This window comes from Eptatretus burgeri, chromosome 15, assembly GCF_056783735.1.
Source record: "Eptatretus burgeri isolate ZD-2024b chromosome 15, Ebu_testis_v1, whole genome shotgun sequence".
Lineage (NCBI taxonomy): Eukaryota > Metazoa > Chordata > Myxini > Myxiniformes > Myxinidae > Eptatretus > Eptatretus burgeri.
The window spans coordinates 1,701,101-1,718,600 of NC_140975.1; the positions used below are offsets into that span (position 1 = coordinate 1,701,101).

General features: G+C 48.6%; 1 protein-coding gene across 5 annotated transcripts in view; it reads right to left on the minus strand.

Moving 5' to 3' along the window:
- Positions 1 to 17,500, minus strand: part of LOC147011302 (cytochrome P450 4B1-like) — a 116,046-nt gene that overhangs the window by 67,323 nt on the left and 31,223 nt on the right. For 4 of the 5 annotated variants that reach the window (XM_085857154.1, XM_085857153.1, XM_085857152.1 and 1 more), the window contains exons 3-4: positions 820 to 965; positions 562 to 706 (exon numbers count right to left, since the gene is read on the minus strand). In XM_085857154.1, the coding sequence (XP_085713280.1) occupies positions 562 to 706; positions 820 to 965 (291 nt within the window). Of the gene's footprint in view, positions 1 to 561; positions 707 to 819; positions 966 to 7,468; positions 7,477 to 17,500 lie in introns of those variants that run through there. The other variant, XM_085857155.1, reaches the window with a different exon arrangement.

Sequence of the window (17,500 nt, forward strand, 5' to 3'; positions counted from 1 at the left end):
GGATGAGTGCTTGTGTGTTCGGTGTGTAACTAAACAGGTAATGAAGTGAGGATGAGTACATGTGTGCTTGCTGTGTAATTAACCAGGTAATGAAGTAAGGATGAGTACATGTGTGCTCAGAATGTAACTAACCAGGTAATAAAGTGAGGATGACTATATGTGTGCTCGGTGTACAACTAACCAGGTAATAAAGTGAGAATGAGTACATGAGTGCTTGCTGTGTAACCAACCATGTAAAGCGAGGATGAGTGCATGTGTGCTTGCTGTGTAACTAACCAGGTAAAGTGAGGACGAGTACATGTATGCTCAGTGCGTAACTAACCAGGTAATAAAGTGAGGAAGAGTTCATGTGTGCTCTGTGTATAACTAACCAAGAAATAAAGTGAAGATGAGTTCATGTGTGCTCTGTGTATAACTAACCAGGTAAAGTTAGGATGAGTACATGTGTGCTTGGTGTGTAACTAACCACGTAAAGTGAGGATGAGTACATGTGGGCTCGGTGTGTAACCAACCAGGTAATAACGTGAGGATGAGTGCACATGTGCTTGCTGTGTCACTAACCAGGTAAAGTGAAGACTGTGCGGATGTAGGATGGATTTGTAATGGTGAGGCTGAAGAATTGAATCCCAAACCGTGCACGATACGCTCCAGAGTAATCCAGCGACCAGGTATACATTTTATGCAACATTTGCGACTGCGGATTCAGCTGTAAAAAAATAGGGTTTTGAAACCAATTTTGAGGGATAAGACATTATTTATTGATCGGTGGTGCCTGAAATATGGGTCTTGGATATTTCCTCTGGTGTGGACACAACCTACCTCCAACAGGTGGCCAAATAGCCAATGGCTTGGCGGTCCTGGGAAGGTGGCGATGAGATGCAAGTTGGCACGTACTGCCAATAGCAGACGAACTGCGTGCAGCGATACGAACACTGTGACGGTCCCAATGAATACTCCGAGTATTGCTGGAAAGAGAAATTAGATCAGCCTTTATTACTGGTGGTCGTTGTAATTTAGCTCTTTCATGAGCCTTGACTTCGCGAAAAATAAGCAAACAAATAAATTACAAAACGTCCTCATCGTGGTACATTTTCCTGCTGAACCAACACAAACATCGTCACATATCACACCAACATTTCCCTGTGTTTATGGACTGTGCGGCGTGCTGTTCATTGTTATCTCCATACATGTGTTGCAGAAAGTGGAATAAAGCTCTCCCAGGTCGTGTGTGTGTGTGTGTGTGTGTGTGTGTGTATGTGTGTGTGTTTGTCAATATAGGTGTATATAATATTGTTGTGGGGCCGGGTATCGGCGGCGAGCACGACCGCTAAGGGGAGCAGTAGAATCGGCTCCACCGAACATCCGGAATTCAGATCGTTACCCTCGGATAAGTCCGAAAGGCACGGGTCCCATACAGGACCGTGAATCGCCAATAATTCAACCGCGTGGGATAGGGTTAATTGCCTAATTTCAATATACCTTAGGCCTAAGTCACATTTGCCACGGCGGCCGTGGGATCTTCAAAATCTCCGGCCACTAGCAATTATACGGCGGCCGCAGTATTTCCACGGTCACACAATGTAGCAGTCATTTATGTTTTTATTTTTCGGGGAGCCGCACGGCGTATTTAGGCCAAAGTCACATTTGCCACGGTGGCCGTGGGGTCTTCAAAATCTCCGGCCACTAGCAATTATACGGCGGCCGCAGTATTTCCACGGTCACACAATGTAGCAGTCACATATGTTTTTATTTTTTGGAGAGCTGCACGGTGATTTACAAATTGTGGAGACCGAAAACGTGGGGGTGCCGTACGGTCTTTGATTTGATGTCGCACGATGACCTTAGGGCGTTCCTGCAGCGGCAATAGAATTTTCAAGGCAGACGCATGGTGCCCGCAAGGCGACCGCAGGAGGGCCCTAAGACGAACGTGCGGCCAGACGGACAGTAACGAGTGGGGTTTTTTTTTTTTTTTGTTACCAGTTTTTTTGTTTCAGCTTGGCGAATTGCTTCGGCGAACGTAGAAATGAAAAAAGTTATAACTCCGCGTTATAATTCCACGGCGACCTTACGGCCTGTAAAATATAGCCAAACGGCATAGGGCCACCCTGAGGCCACCGCAGAAACTCTGCGGCCGCCGCACGTTTCTGTCAATTCAGAGGTCGTACGGCCGCCGTATCCTCGCCGTAGAGCAAATGTGACTTAGGCCTAAATACCCACGCAGTCTAACTACCGGGGAACCACACCCTCGGCCAACTCTGTCCAATCCGAGTCGCAGGTAACGACTCGGATCCGGCGTAACGGAGTGGAGTTACCAGAGCCACGCCGGACCAAATGAACAATTTACCCTCGCTATCTCTCAATACACAGTGTGCTAAGCCAATGAAAGAAATGACAGGGAATGAGCTGGGACATTCAACAATTGGGAAATTTATTTACAATGGGGGGAAGGGAACACACAACGAGCATAGTTATCCGAATAAGAAATGTAATGTACAATGAGCAAAAGAAAGCACTTACACAATTCTACTTGAAGACGGGCACACACACACACACACACACACACACACACACACACACACACACACACACACACACACACACACACACACACACACACACACACAGAAATGGACCCTGTCAGGTCTTTATTGAAGGCTTCCAGCTCAAGGACAGGTGAGCTGGAGACCAGAGCCTGTGCTTGGACCTGTCCACCTATGTGGTCTTCAATGATCCGGCTCGGTGGGACTCGAAACCGCAACACGATGCCGCTCCAAGCACCAGGTACCACGCTCTCCAACCGGCCACGCACCAATCGACCAAGACCAAGGAGAAGATCAGAGGCGACGATTACCCAGGACCAGATGAACCAGCCAGCACCAAGACCCACGACCCCCAAGACGACGATGACGACGACGATGACGAACGCTCCCAGCCTGGCGTTCCTTTTATTCCTTTTTCCTCCGGGGTGAGAAAATTGCCATCTGAGGCGATCTCACCTCATTGGACGGGGTGTCGTGGGAAAGTCGCTCTCTGTGGCCATCTCAACCCCATTGGACGGGGTGCCGTGGGAAAGTCGCCCTCTGTGGCGTGATTGGACAAGGGGCATGCCTCTGCCTTCCTGAGCGGAGTCTCGATCTGAGGCATGGAAATCTCCGCCCACGTACGTGGCCGAACGCACGTGGGCAATGGCGTCGGTGTATGAAGTGAAGTGAAGGAGATTTGTTGTAAACGAAACTCCGCAGCGCACACATGTAATTCCCGTTAGACCCTATCTATAAACACATTCTTATCGAGATAACTAAGCTTAGGGGACCTGAATGTTGTGTGCTCATAGCTGCCAGATTAGTAACAATATGTTTCCAAGACTGATTGGAGCCTTCCCCAGGCCTGAAGCGTCCGTCATCACCCCAGCAAGGAGCCACGACTCGTGGACCAAGCCATCTCCTCATTCATGCTTTGTTTCCCCTTCCACCTCCAGGGGTTCGCCAGGTCCCGCCCAGGGACATCCCTTCTCTCCCGGATACGGCACGCCGCTGCCGACGTTGGGCATCTCCACACGCCAAAGGTCCCACCAAAGCTCGTTCCCATCCGTCCATGGTTGGAGGGAGTCGCCAAATCGGAGTCGTTTTCGGAGGGAGGAACAAAGTGCACAAAGTGGAGGGAGTCAACAAAGTACATTTAACCTGCATGGCTAAGTCACATCCCAAACACCTTGGCCTCACCAAAGCTGTTATATTCAGTTACCTAACTGAAGCTGTTATATTATACTCACCGAAGACCCCTGAAGCTCAGTCCTACCCTCAACAAGATTAAGCCCTCCAAGGTGCATGGCCAGGCCACGTCCTAAACGCATATCAATCGTGCATGTGCATGGCCCTCGGCCTCATCATCGCCGCCATAGCTGCAGGCCTCGACTGCATCGCAATTACATATAAAACGGAGCAACACCGAACACCACATGCGTGGTCCTCTTCCCCACCAAAGCTGCTGCCCTTGTCACGGTCTGTATGGACTTTGGTCCCATCAATCCAAGACGAGAGGGAAGAGGCAAAGCGTGCTTTGCCTCCCCCTCACCGCCAACGTATGTGTTGTGTGCATGTGTTCATCAAGGCAGTGTTTTCGACTCATGTTCCTTATCTGTATTAATAATCTCTTCGATGTTCTGTAAAACTCTCTTCACATTTGTAGGTGACTCCACACCGAGTTGTGCAGTACCCCACCTCCCTGCTATAAGACAGACAGCAGCTCCATCTCTCTCCACAGATCTGGAAATGATTCGACACTGATCTGATGAATGGAACTTGTCCTTCAATCCTGAAAGTACGTACAGCATGTGAACAGTACGTACAGCACAAAGGACATTTTGCGCAAGCAGGGAGGGGCTGGGGGGGCATTTTTCATGTCTTTTGCCTGTGAAAGGAGGGGCTGGGGGTGCTCATGACGATCACATCACAGAATGACATGGGATTTTCCACAGGCTGCGTCATGAACCCGCCCCATCGAAAGAGAGGCTCCCACGAGAGGGAGAGAGAAAGCCATGTCCTGTGAGGAGAAAGGAGACAGAGTGTGTATGGGACAAAGTTGCCTAAAAGCTTGCACTGCAAGCAGAAATGAGATCAAAGTGTGTACGTGACAGTTGCCAAGAAGCATGTCCTGTGAGGAACAGAAGAGCTGAGATTGCAAACAGGGCAGTATTGCCTCACAGCTTGCCCTGCGAGGAGTGGAAAAGTGCTCAGAGTGTGGAGGAGAGAAGTAAGGGCCTGATGTTGAGGGCCTTCATCATTATTGGGAGAGCAGAAGTAGCATATCCAAGATAGTGACCAGGTCGGAATCCAAACTGATGATCTGAAATGAGGCTGCTGGAGAAAAGGAATTATTTATTTCAATTGCGATGATGGAGTCCATGATCTTGCTGATGATTGGAAGTACAGGAAGCTGATTGGTCTGTAGTTAAGGGGATGGACTTTCCCACTTTTTTATGTAATGCTGTGATGTTGGGTGATTTCCAATTTCCCAGGTGGATACAGGAGAACAGTCCTGCAGTGTAGTAAAAAAAAAAAAAATTAAAATTTTTTTAAAACGCAAATATGCGAATGTAGAAGCAGGTCACACTTTATAACCCACAAATACGCTGGCACCACAAATCCGCTTATTTTGGTTTTTCGTGATGATCACCCCCTAAATTATTTTCAAAAGGGTTGTTCAAATTAACCCAAACACCCAATTTTCATTCATGCACCACCTTGGAGTTTCCTTCAAATACAAGCAAAGTTTGGGGCCACAAGGTTTCATGGTTTTGGAGTTATGGAGGATACAGACAGACTGACACACACTGACATTTATTATTAGATACTTACACTTGTCATAATGTCACATGATACCAATTGGCTATTATAACGAGTTCGCTATACCAGAAACGAGCGAACTGCAAGCACAGCCATGCAGTTATAATATTATATAATACTTACCTGGTATTAATTCAACAGCTGAGTGAGATTTCAACTCAGGATCCAAGGATCCCAAGCTCACAACCCAAACCATTAAGCCAACACCAGGCAAGTGATAACCATCTAGTTTTAATACTATATTTTATTTGCACATATAGTAACCATCGACTTATAATATATAATATTAACACATATAGTAACCATCAAGTTATAATATATTATATTTCTACATATGGTAACCATCTAGTTATAATATATAGTATTTACACAAATGGGAACCTTCTAGTTGTAACATTAGATATTTACACAAATGGTAACCATCTAGTTGTAATATTAGATTATATTTACACATATGGTAACCATATAATTATAATGTTAGACAAGTCTGGAGATGGCAATGGTTCACGAGCGGTATTTGACGATGTAGATTGTTTCAGAAGTCAAGGATGAGACAATGTGATAATGTTTGACCAAGTTATAAAAATGATCAACATGATGTGGTACGAGTGACAGGTTATTAGCTGTAAAATGTCGAAAACCCGGTTTCGTTCAAGAACTTTCAAAATTTGACCTTTGTATAACCTTTAAAGGTCACAAAACAATGTTGTGGACATTAAAATAAGGAAACAGGATACGTACTATAGCTTATTGGAGTTAGTTCATCGAAGAAGGTCGAAAACCCGGTTCGATTCCCACAACTTTGAAAATTTGACCTTTGTGAACTTTAAAGGTCAAAGGTCAAGGATTATGACCTTTGGTGCAAAACTTCCTCTGGACCATTCCAGGAACAATATAATGTCATATAGGCTACATGGCATTTCGCACTCCTCGGATTATCCATATTTTGATGAAATCAGTGTAAAAATAAACTTGAAGAGGGCGCTACGGGCAAGGTGTTCGAGATAGAGCAAAATGGTTTCAAGACTTGAGGTGGGGAATGACCTCAAGATTATGCATAAAAAATATTATCATCCTCGCTCTCAAAGTTTGGGCGGTCGCATGATTTTTATGTCAAAATTCGCAATTTTCTAAGTTTGTGACCTTGTGACCTTGACCTTGGGACGAAAATGAAAAATCGAGCTCTGTGGGGCTACGCAGGTGCTATTGGGCGAACCAAATACCGAAACCCCTGCCAGATTCGACAAACCCCCTCGGAGAAGATGTAAATTGAAATTGGCTACCCCCTAAAAACACATGTTTTTTGGGCGTGGCTCCGCCCATAATGGGCGCACCACACCCATTCTCAGGAAAACACAACTAGATCATGATATAAACCTCCCACCAAAATTTTATCAGGATTGGATCAAAACCCACGGAGCTATGCTCGGAACAGACAGACAGACAGAGACACACACCAATAACGAATATAGTGGTCACTTACTGACTCATGAACCAATTATATTTACACATATGGTAACCATCTAGTTGTAATGTTAGATTATATTTACATATTTGGTAACCATCCAGTTATAATATATTATATTTACACATATGGTAACAGTCTCATAATATATTATATTTACGCATATGGTCACCTTCTTTTTATAGTATTATCTTATATTTAAGTATATGGTAACCTTCTTGTTATAATATTATATTATATTTAAGTATATGGTAATCATCTAGTGAAAATATAAATAATATATAAATGACCGTTTTTACAGCCATTTTTCCCTGCTGTGCAGGGGTTTGGCTTTTTCTTGAGGCAATGTTTTATGGCCGGATGCCCTTCCTGACGCCAACCCTGGTCGCCTCTTACGACACACAGGGATATGGTACACCTATTCTAACCGGGGCATACACCGGGACCAGTACACTGGCACTCATTTCGCCAACCTCGGAAGGATGACAGGCTGAGTCAACCCCCTGGTGTTAATTCAGCAGCCAACAGGGCTTGAACTCAGGACCCTGGGATCCCAAGCCACCATCCTAAACACTAAGCCAACACCAGGCTCATCTAGTGAAAATATTATGTTATATTTAAACATATGGTAACCGTATAGTTATAATATTATACTTACACATGTGGTAACCACCTCGTTATAATATATTTACACATATGGTAACCATCGAGTTATAATATAATATTATATTTACACATCTGGTGACCGTCTCGCAATCCTGGAAGGGTCACCACACCTCACAGAATACCAGCATGCTGGCACTCATTTTGCTGACCTCGGAAGCATGACAGGCCGGGTTAACCCCACCTGGCATAAATTCAACAGCTGAGTGGGATTTGAACTCAGGACCACAGGATCCAAAGGCTGCCACCCCAACCATTAAGCCAACACCAAGCATTGCAGAATCTTCTACATTAATTCCCTTATTCATGTCACCCCTTTCTCTTGATGCAATGCTGTCCTTTACCAAGATTGCCCTTCCTCTTCCTCTTCTCTCCTTCCTATCACACTGATACACCTTGTAGTCTTCTAATCCTATCCTCCAGTTAATCTCCTCCTTAAACCATGTCTCACTCACTGAAACTATATCGTACTCCTCGCTATCTACTTTGGCTTCAAGCTCTTCCATCTTATTATTTAAACATCTGACAGTGACATGGAATATGTTTAACTCTTCCCTTCCTGAAATTTTATTTTCTTGCCTGGCCGGACTCATCACAATTTCATTGTCAGTTACTTTCTTAATACCTTCCCATCCTCCGCTGACCTAAAAAAGCCTGAATTCCTTCCTCAATTCCCACTGCAAACCTTGCTGCCCCCTTTCTATTGAACATACGGCCATCATTCTAGAAACACTCCCTGAAATGTCCCTGAAATGATTCCGACTGCTTCTTCAATGTAAAACCTTCCTCCCTTCATTATTCTTCCAGCCATTGGTTGACATCTATTTCTCTGCTCATAATTTCTGTTCTTTCCTAATATTGGGAGAATCCCAGAAAACATGACCCCCCCAGAAATCCATCCTGTTACGATATATTAATATATTTACACATATGGTAAATGTCTAGTTATAATATTATATGATATAATTAGACCTGGTGTCTAGTTAGACCTGGTGTTGGCTTCGCAGTTAGGGTGGTAGCTTAGGATCCTTGGGTCCTGAATTCAAGCCTTGTTGGCCACTGAATTAACACCAGGGGGTTGATTCAGCCTGTCATCCTTCCGAGGTCAGTGAAATGAGGACCAGTGGAGCAGCCAAAAGGCTGCACACGAAGGTAAGGGGAATTGACGGATTTATTAAATCTGGTGTTGGTGTGGTGTGGGCATGATGGGCTGAATGGCCTCCTCCTGCACTGAATTTCCTTGTAATCCTTATATATTTACACATGTGGTAACCGTGTAGTAATATTGTTGTGGGGCAGAGTTTCAGTGGCGAGCACGACCACTAGGTGGAGCAGTAGAGTCGTTTCCACCGAACACCCGGAATTCAGATCGTGCTCCTCGGAGAACTCCGAAGGGCACGGGTTCCTTACAGGACCGTGAATTGCCAATAATTCGGCTGCGTGGAATAGGGTCGATTGCCAATTTCAATTTACCTAAGTATTCACGAGGCAAAGCTACTGGGGAATTCATACCCTCGGCAGGCCTCGAGCGGAACGAGCCGTTATCGGGCTCGAACCGTGCGTAACCTGAGCGGATGGTTACCACGACCCGTCGGACTGATGCACAATTTGCAGTTTCCCAATTTCCCAACATGCACCATGCTAAGCCAATGAAAGAAACACAGAAACGAGCTGATACATTTAACAAGAGGGGAATTTATTTACAATAATAATTAGCAAAAACCGGGAAGGGAGACAAAGAGCAGATTACAACCGAATATGAAATGTAAATAATGTACAAGCAAAAGCACTTCACAGTTTCTACTTGTAGATGGGGCCCAAGGACACACACACGCACACACAAATACCCAAAAGAAGATGGACCTCAATGGTCTTTATTGAAGGTTCCCAGCTTGAGGGGAGATGAGCTGGAAACCAGAGCTATCTTGGACCTGTCCACCTTGTGTGGTCTTCGACGTCCTGGACCGGCGGGACTCGAACCCGCAACCACGATACCACTCCAAGCACCGGGTACGGAGGGCAGCGTCAGGCTCCAGCACGCTCCTCTAGCACGCGACGAGACCAGAGCCAGCGACAAGACGAGACCAGAAGCGAGATGACGGCACCGTCCCGTCTATTTCTTCCTCCCTCGCGTCGGGGCGGGGGGGGGGGACGTATTTCACCTCTCCGCACCCCTCATTCGCCGGGGGAAATCGGTCGTCTCTCTATGATTGGTTGGGGGGGGGCGTGTCGGGGCGTCTCGATCCCCCCCCCCGAAGAGGCTCTGCTTCTCTTGGAGCTCACTCTGTGCCCATTGGCTGAAAAATGACGCATACCCATATTTGGCGCCAGGCCAGAACGAAACGCTTCGTGAGCGCGCGAAGAGCGCGGACAATGCCGCGAGCAGAGTGTCAGGATGGAGCGAAGGTGTTGTTGTAGTTGGTGATGTAAAAATGTAAAATAAAACCCTGACTATCAAAATAACTCCGCAGCGCATGAACATTTAATTCCCATTAGACACAGGGGATGGATTCTAACTGGAAACACATACTTACCGATATAACTGATCTAAAAGGACTCTGGCTGTTGTGTGCTCATGACTTCCAGATTCGTAACAATATTGTTGTGGTTGACCAAATTCGCAAACCACCATTCAGGTCCCTTAGGTGAGATATCTCGGTAAGTATATGTGTAGTTAGGCCCAAACCCGTTGTGTAGAGGGAATAAATGTCATTCATGCGTGCTGCGACTCTTCAGGATAGCCGTTTTTCTTTTACTATCTTTATTTTGGACCAACCGCCATTATTACCACCACCAACCACGTCTCAACAGTCATCACAACATCAACCACCCACCACAACGCCGCTTCACCACAACAGCCACGACCTTTACCGTCACACCTCGCAACCGTCGCATCGCCACCGTTCTTGCGCCGCTTGTGGGTACCGGTACTGGACTCGTGCAGGGCGCGCACCGAACAGCGTGTACAAAACATCACGGACTTTCCGCAGAAAAACGGATCAAAAACGATTCACGCCCACTTTTTCTCGGGCCAATGGGGAGCGAGGTGAAAGGTCGAAGGCAGGGGGTCAAAGGCGAAGCCACGGGGCTTATATAAGCGGCTGCGTTCGTCAGAAAGGTGGTGTGCGTTGGAAAGAGTGAGTTCGGAGTTCAAGAGAGTCGTCGGTGGAGCTGGAAGGAAGTTGCGCGTTGGAACGAGCTGTGCGTTGGAACGAGTTGTCGGCGGAGCTGTGGAGAGGTGGCGGCGGCGAAGACGGACGAGGGGGTGCTCGCGTCGGTGCCGGGAGCTGAAGGCGGGAGGCCGACGGCGCGACCTGGTCGAGGTGGAGACGCTCGTCGCAGGACCCGAGACAGAATAAAAATCCTCCTTCCCCCGAGCATCAGCAACCCCCTCCTGTTTCCCCCCGCGCTGAGATAGTGCGACAAAGGGGGCCCCTTTTCCCACCCCCTACCAGACACTGTCCGCGAGGCCCGCGGAGTTGAGGCACCATCGCCACTTCACGTCTCATCATCAGACGGGTAGGCCCGACCCGGTCTCGGCCCCAGGCCCGCCTCATCCTTGAGGGTGTTCTTTTTCTTTGCTTTGAGTGTGTGTGTTGTCGGCGCCGTCTGTGAAGTAAAATTGTATAAGTGTTGCCGTGTGCTCGGTAGTCGGATAGCTCTGCATTGTGTCTTCTCTTTAACATTTGCTTTTTGTGTAAAATTGCATTGTGTTTCTTCTTCTTTTCCATGTGCTTTTGGTGGAATTGTATATGTGTGCTTTCCGTTCATCGCGAATAAATGTGCTTTATGTTGAACTGTTTTCCCGCTTCGCTTCGTCTTTTCGTTTATTGAATCCCCATCTTGCTTCACGTAAAGGGTTGGTAGTGGGCTGAATACGCCCGGTAATTAATCGAACCGTCGAGGCCGACGAATAACACCGCTCGGTTATCCAATAGTACGGAACGGGTCGCTTAAAGTGGCCCGTGTCCGAAGTCGGCCTGCGGCGAGGTGCGATCGCCCGGTCTACCCTCCGCGTGGGTACTTAGGTAGGTCGAATTTGGCGAGCAACCCTATCCCACGCGGGGGCCGATTGGCACGATCGCGGTGAGACCGAAAGGTCCACCCGTGACTGGTTCCCGGCGTTAGTCCGAGAGGGTCACGACTGGATTGTCCGTCCGGTGGGCGACGTGCCGCGATTCGAGTTACGTGGCCGTCTGCACGCCGGCGGGCGCGAATCCGCAACAATATTATCTTATACTTACACAGATGGTAACCGTCTGGTCATATTATCTTATACTTACACAGATGGTAACCATCGAGTCATATTATCTTGCACTTACACAGAAGGTAACCATCTAGTCATATTATCTTATACTTACACAGACGGTAACCATCTAGTAATATTATCTTATACTTACACAGATGGTAACCATCTAGTCATATTATCTTATACTTACACAGACGGTAACCATCTAGTCATATTATCTTATACTTACACAGATGGTAACCATCTAGTCATATTATCTTATACTTACACAGATGGTAACCATTTAGTCATATTATCTTATACTTACACAGATGGTAACCATCCAGTCATATTATTAGAAATTCACGGATTCGGATCAGGGGGTAGGGAGCAACCCCCCCCCCTTTCCCCCAAATTACGAGCATTTAAATTTTTTTATTCTCAACATGCAAAATGGCAAACCAAGATGGGCTGAAACAGGTGGGTAGTGGTGTAGGTTTAGAGGAATCTATGGCCCAGGACGAAACCACCGTGCAGGACACCACCATGCAGGTTGACCATTCCCCACAACCGGACCCAGAGGTCGTAATGAGCGCGGTGGGAGCGGCGGCGCGGTGGGAACAGCGGAGCAAGAGCGCCCCCTCTGTCAAATTCCCCCCTCGGTCCCCAGAGAAACCACGACCGATCGCGGCGGATTGGCTCCGCTGGAGCCATTGGGCATCAAACAGTTGGTTCGGATGATACAAGCGATCCAAAGCAATATGGACACAAATGCGCAACGGATGGATGCCAAAATGGAGGTGAACACGCAGGCACTGAGGGGTGATATGCAAACACAAAAGGGTGTTATGCAAACGCAGCGAGGGGAAATGCAGAGCATGGGGTTGAACCTGCAGGCAGGCATGAGAGGCATAATGGTGGCACCACGTGGCGGAGCAACTGAACTGACCAGAGGGAGTGCAAATTGTGTCTGGCCCGTGATGGAGATGGGTGAGGTCGGGATGATGAGAGACGCCACCACAATAATTGGGGAAACGTGTAGGACGAGACACGAGGGGACGACGGAAGAACCAAACGAGGTGACGGAGACGGAGAAATTAACAGAGACGAAGAGCCAGGATTTAATGGAAATGATAAACGAGGTAACAGAGATAGAAGAAATAGAGGGGGACGAATTGAATGAAATGAAAGACGAGCACACACACATAGAGTCTATAGGAGGGGACAATGAGGCTGAGCATGGGGAATGTCTCGTGACCCGGTTTGAGAATCAGATTAACCTCCCTCAGGAACAGGGGGAGATGTGAAGCTCTGTCGAAGCAGATCGCGACGAGGTGAGTCCGGTCGGGCCGAACGAGGTTGAGCAGGTGGGTGATGTGAACAGGTACACGTGGAGCTTGGGGGGTATGGAAACCCTGGGATTTCTTGTGGTAACACGATTCCCCAGTGTGATTGTCCCGGGGTGTGCTGAAATGTGTGGCAGAAGGTAAGTATGGTGTGAGTAAAATGGCATGCGTGAGTGCGTGCATGAAAATGGACAACGGACCGATCCAGGCGGGAGAGACGAATGGTGAGCCTGGAGGGCCGAAAAGGGTTAATTTGGCGACTGCGCTGGGTTCGTGCGACGGAGCGTACGAGGTCCATGGCGCGTTTCGCGCACGGCCTGCACGTGCGCGTCTTCGTGATTGCGATCCGGCCCAGGAACGTTCCACGTCAGCTACGAGCCGGCTATGTGGACAGCAAAAATATAGGCGAGTGTTGTGGGAATTTGGAACGGACGGGTCCACATGCGAGCGCGTGTGCGAAGCTCCACGTTCTGCATGCCGCGTGTTCTGTTCGCGGAACGTGTGGAGCGGGTTTGCGGGACGATACGCTCGTGCTGGCCTGCACGGGAAACCGTGCAGGTTCAGTGTGCGTGTGACGTCATCGGCACGGACCTCGCGGCGTGAGTTACGGGCGAACAGCGCACGTTGGCTCACATAGGGAATCCCTCGGAAGCGAGCGCTCGGTGCAATTAGCAGGGTGACGGCATGGCTGCACGTATCGCCCGATGGAAGGGACGAACGGGCAAGCTGTCGACCGCCGCCTTGGCGGTGCAAAATGTTTTTTTTAAAAGCCTCGCTCCAAGTACACAGCCCAGTGTTTGGGCAAAGTAAGCACTAGTTAGTGGGATGGGTTTAGCTTAGATAGACTGGCCTCATGGGGGCATCAGCTGTCATCCATGGGGCCCGTGGACTAGTTAGTGGGAATTTAGTTCAGATTTAGAATGGGAAATGGATTTTGGGAGACATGGACGAACATGGAATGGGTAGCAGGGATGTAGCTTGGCTACGTAGATTAAGTGGAACGTGCATTAAAATGAGGGACGACGAGGGAGCACGAGATAGTTAGGGGAACATAGGTAGTGTGGTGTGAATTGAAAAATGCATAATGAGTGAGTATGGGTCAGCGGGCCCAAGTGTGAATGGAGCGAATGTGGAATCTTTGGTGCGAATGAATGAGTGGGGGGAGGAGTGAATCCCACCCAAGTGACGCCGGAGTTAGTGTAATGTTAGTTAGTGGGTTAGTCAAATTTACCAAAAGGAGGTCGTTTTGTTGTTGGTGTGGAAAGATGGCTCAAAACCCATTCAGAGGGGTGCAGGAGTCCATGGACCAGCTGGGAGCGTGGCTGTTGAAAGGTGCGTATCGAGTAGAGGGCACCCCGGGCACCGGACAGTCAGCCAGAGTAGGCCAAGGGTCCAAGGTACTGGGATAGTGTAGTGCGCACGAGCGACCCTGGGAAAGGAACCGGGAGCACCAAAATGCCACGTGGGCATGGAAGGGCAACACCCCGCGTTCATAGAGAGCAGGTCGGCTCGGAGACAGCCTCAGGGCCCGGGGGTGCCATGGTTAGAGTTCGGCAGAGGGAGAATCCCTGCCAAGTGAGCCACGCTGCCCAGCCATAAAATTGTGCAAGGGCACGAGTGAAAATTTGCGGGCAAGGCACAAATTTATAATGGACACCAACACAGGTGATGGGAATCTTGGTTTTTCGAACCGATAGTTTAAAGAGCCAGGCGTATGGAAAAGCCCTGGGGTAGTTTAAAGTTAATAAATGCTAGGATAGTTAAGAAATGTACCCCTTCGCACCATCCATCCCTTCGCTCTCTGTAGGCCGTTGGACCCAACTTGGTAAGATGGCTGAAATCTGTAGGAGGCTATTCTGAGGCTTCGTTGGGCCTCGAGACAGGACGCGAGTCTCCCCCTATTCCCCTCCAAAAAAGGATTTTAGGGGTTGGGAGTAGGCTCGGTTGACAGGATAGGTTAGCCGGACAAAGACAGAAAGGGGATTAGGGAGACGAAATTATATAAAAAAAAATAATGAAGGGGCTAAATTTTGTTTTCTTCTTGCAAATTAAGGGAGTGGGTATGGACAGAGACAGGCAAAGGCGATAGGTTGGGGGGAGACAGTAGGGTAGGTCCGAGCCCGTTTTCGGAGAGGAAGAAGAGAAAGAAGTGATTATCTGGACCTGCGTTGAGGAGAGAGACGATGTGCTCATGGCAGGAGCATTGGCCAGTTCGAGTGATCGAGCCGTTCTGTCTGGCAGTCAAGATCGCATCGCCTGGTTGCTTTGTCAGCCTCGTCGCCTGGTCGCCTTGTCAGCCTGGTCGCCTTGTCAGCCTGGTCGCCTTGTCAGCCTGGTCGCCTTGTCTGCCTGGTTGCCTGGTCGCCTTGTCAGTCTCGTCGCCTGGTCAGCCTCGTCGCCTGGTCGTCTCGTCTGGTCTGCCGGCGTTCTGTCTGATCCACCTTCGCACCGGCTGGCGTCCATCATTGCATTGTGTTGCGGGTTCGAGTCCCGCCGAACCGGATCATCGAAAACCGCACGAGGCGGAGAGGTGCGAGACAGGTTCTCCCCTTCGGCTCACCTTCCCTCCCGAGATGAAAGGCCAAATAAAGGCCGCGGCCATCAATTATTTTGGGTGTGTGCGTGTGTGTCTGTGGGCCCAGTCTATAAGTAGCAATTGTTTAAGTGGCTTATTCATTACTTGCATTTCATTTCTTATAGTCGGTTAACTGCTCTTTGTGTGTTCCCTTCCCCCTCCCTCCCCCCATTATAAATAAATCCCCTGTAAAATGTTTCAGCTCGTTTCTGTGTTTTCTTCATTGGTTTAGCACGGTGCGTGTTGGGAAATTTGGAAGCGGCAAATTGTGTATTTGGACCGACGGACCTCGGTAACCATCCGCTCGGGTTACGCACGGTTCGAGCACGCTTAGGCTCGTTCCGCTCGAGCTCCGCCGAGGGTGAATTTCCCCAGTAGTTTGGACGACGTGGGTATTTAGGTAAATTGAAATTGGCAATCGACCCTATCCCACGCGGTCGACCTATTGGCGATCTTCGGTCCAATAAGGGACCCGTCAGCTCCGGAGTTATCCGGGGTGATGGCCTATAAATTCTGGGTGTTCGGTGGAACCGACTCTACTGCTCCATCTAGCAGTCGTGCTCGCCACCGAAACTCGGCCCCACAACAATATTATATGTACACATATGGTAACCGTGTAGTTTTAACATTACATTATATTTACACATATGGTAACCATCTAGTTTTAATACTATATTATATTTACATGTATGATAACCGTGTAGTTATAACATTATATTATTCTTACACAAATGGCAGCCATCTAGTTTTAGTACTATATTATATTGTTGCGGGGCCGGGTATCGGCTGCGAGCATGACCGCTATATGGAGCAGTAGAGTCGGCTCGAGCGCTCTCCCAGAATTTAGATCGTACCTATTCGGAAAACTCCGAAAAAGTACGGGTCCCTTATCGGACCGTGAAGCGTCAATATTTCTGCCACATGGTACAGGGTTATTCGCCAATTTTCAAAATACCGAGAGACCACGAGGCGATTTACCGAGTCTCCGCACCCTCGACGGCACCCATACGGAACGAGCCGCTTAGCGTACTCGAATCGCGTGCGACCCGAGCGGTTTATCGCCGAGATCCGTCGGTCCAAATGTCCCATTACAGCGGCAACAGCCTGGCTAATTTCCCAACACGCAGCACGCTAAGCCAACCAAACATTTCACAAATGGGGATGTTTATTTACAATAATAATTGGGGAATGAGGGAAGCACGCAAGAGCAGAGTTAAACCGATTAAAATAAATGCACGTATGTACAGCACAGAGCACTTAAACAATTCACTACTTTTTGGACTGGCGCCACAAACACACACACAAGCACACACCCAAAAGAATCATACCAAAGTGGTCTTTATTCGGACCTCCAGCCCGGAGGACAGTCGAACTGGAGGTGAGAGTCTGTTTGACCTTTGCGCCTCGTGCGGTCTTCAAGAACCAGGTCTTCGGGGCAGAAATAGACCCCCAGCACGATCCAGACGATCCAGACACCCTCACGACCGGGTTCCAAGCGAACAAAGTTGGCAGGGCGAAAGCTGGCAGGAGAAGACCCTCCGTTGCACCGACCACTCCGTGCACAGACGCTTTCGCACTCCATCACCTTGCGCGCAGATGTTCCTTCTCGCCAGAACCCCCCACTCCTCCTTTTTGTGCTCAGGCGCGACAGACCTCCTTTTGTCACCACTCGCCTCCTCATTGGACGGTCCGTTCTCGGACGACTCGTCGCGGCCTCCAGATTGGCCGGGGCCGAACACTCTTTCTGGCTTTGGTGGAGCCAGCCTGAGGTGATGAGGTTCCTGGTTGGACAAGGAGCACGCCCCTGCCCTTTTGGGCGGAGTCTCGATCTGAGGTGATGAGGTTCCTGGTTGGACAAGGAGCACGCCCCTACCTTTC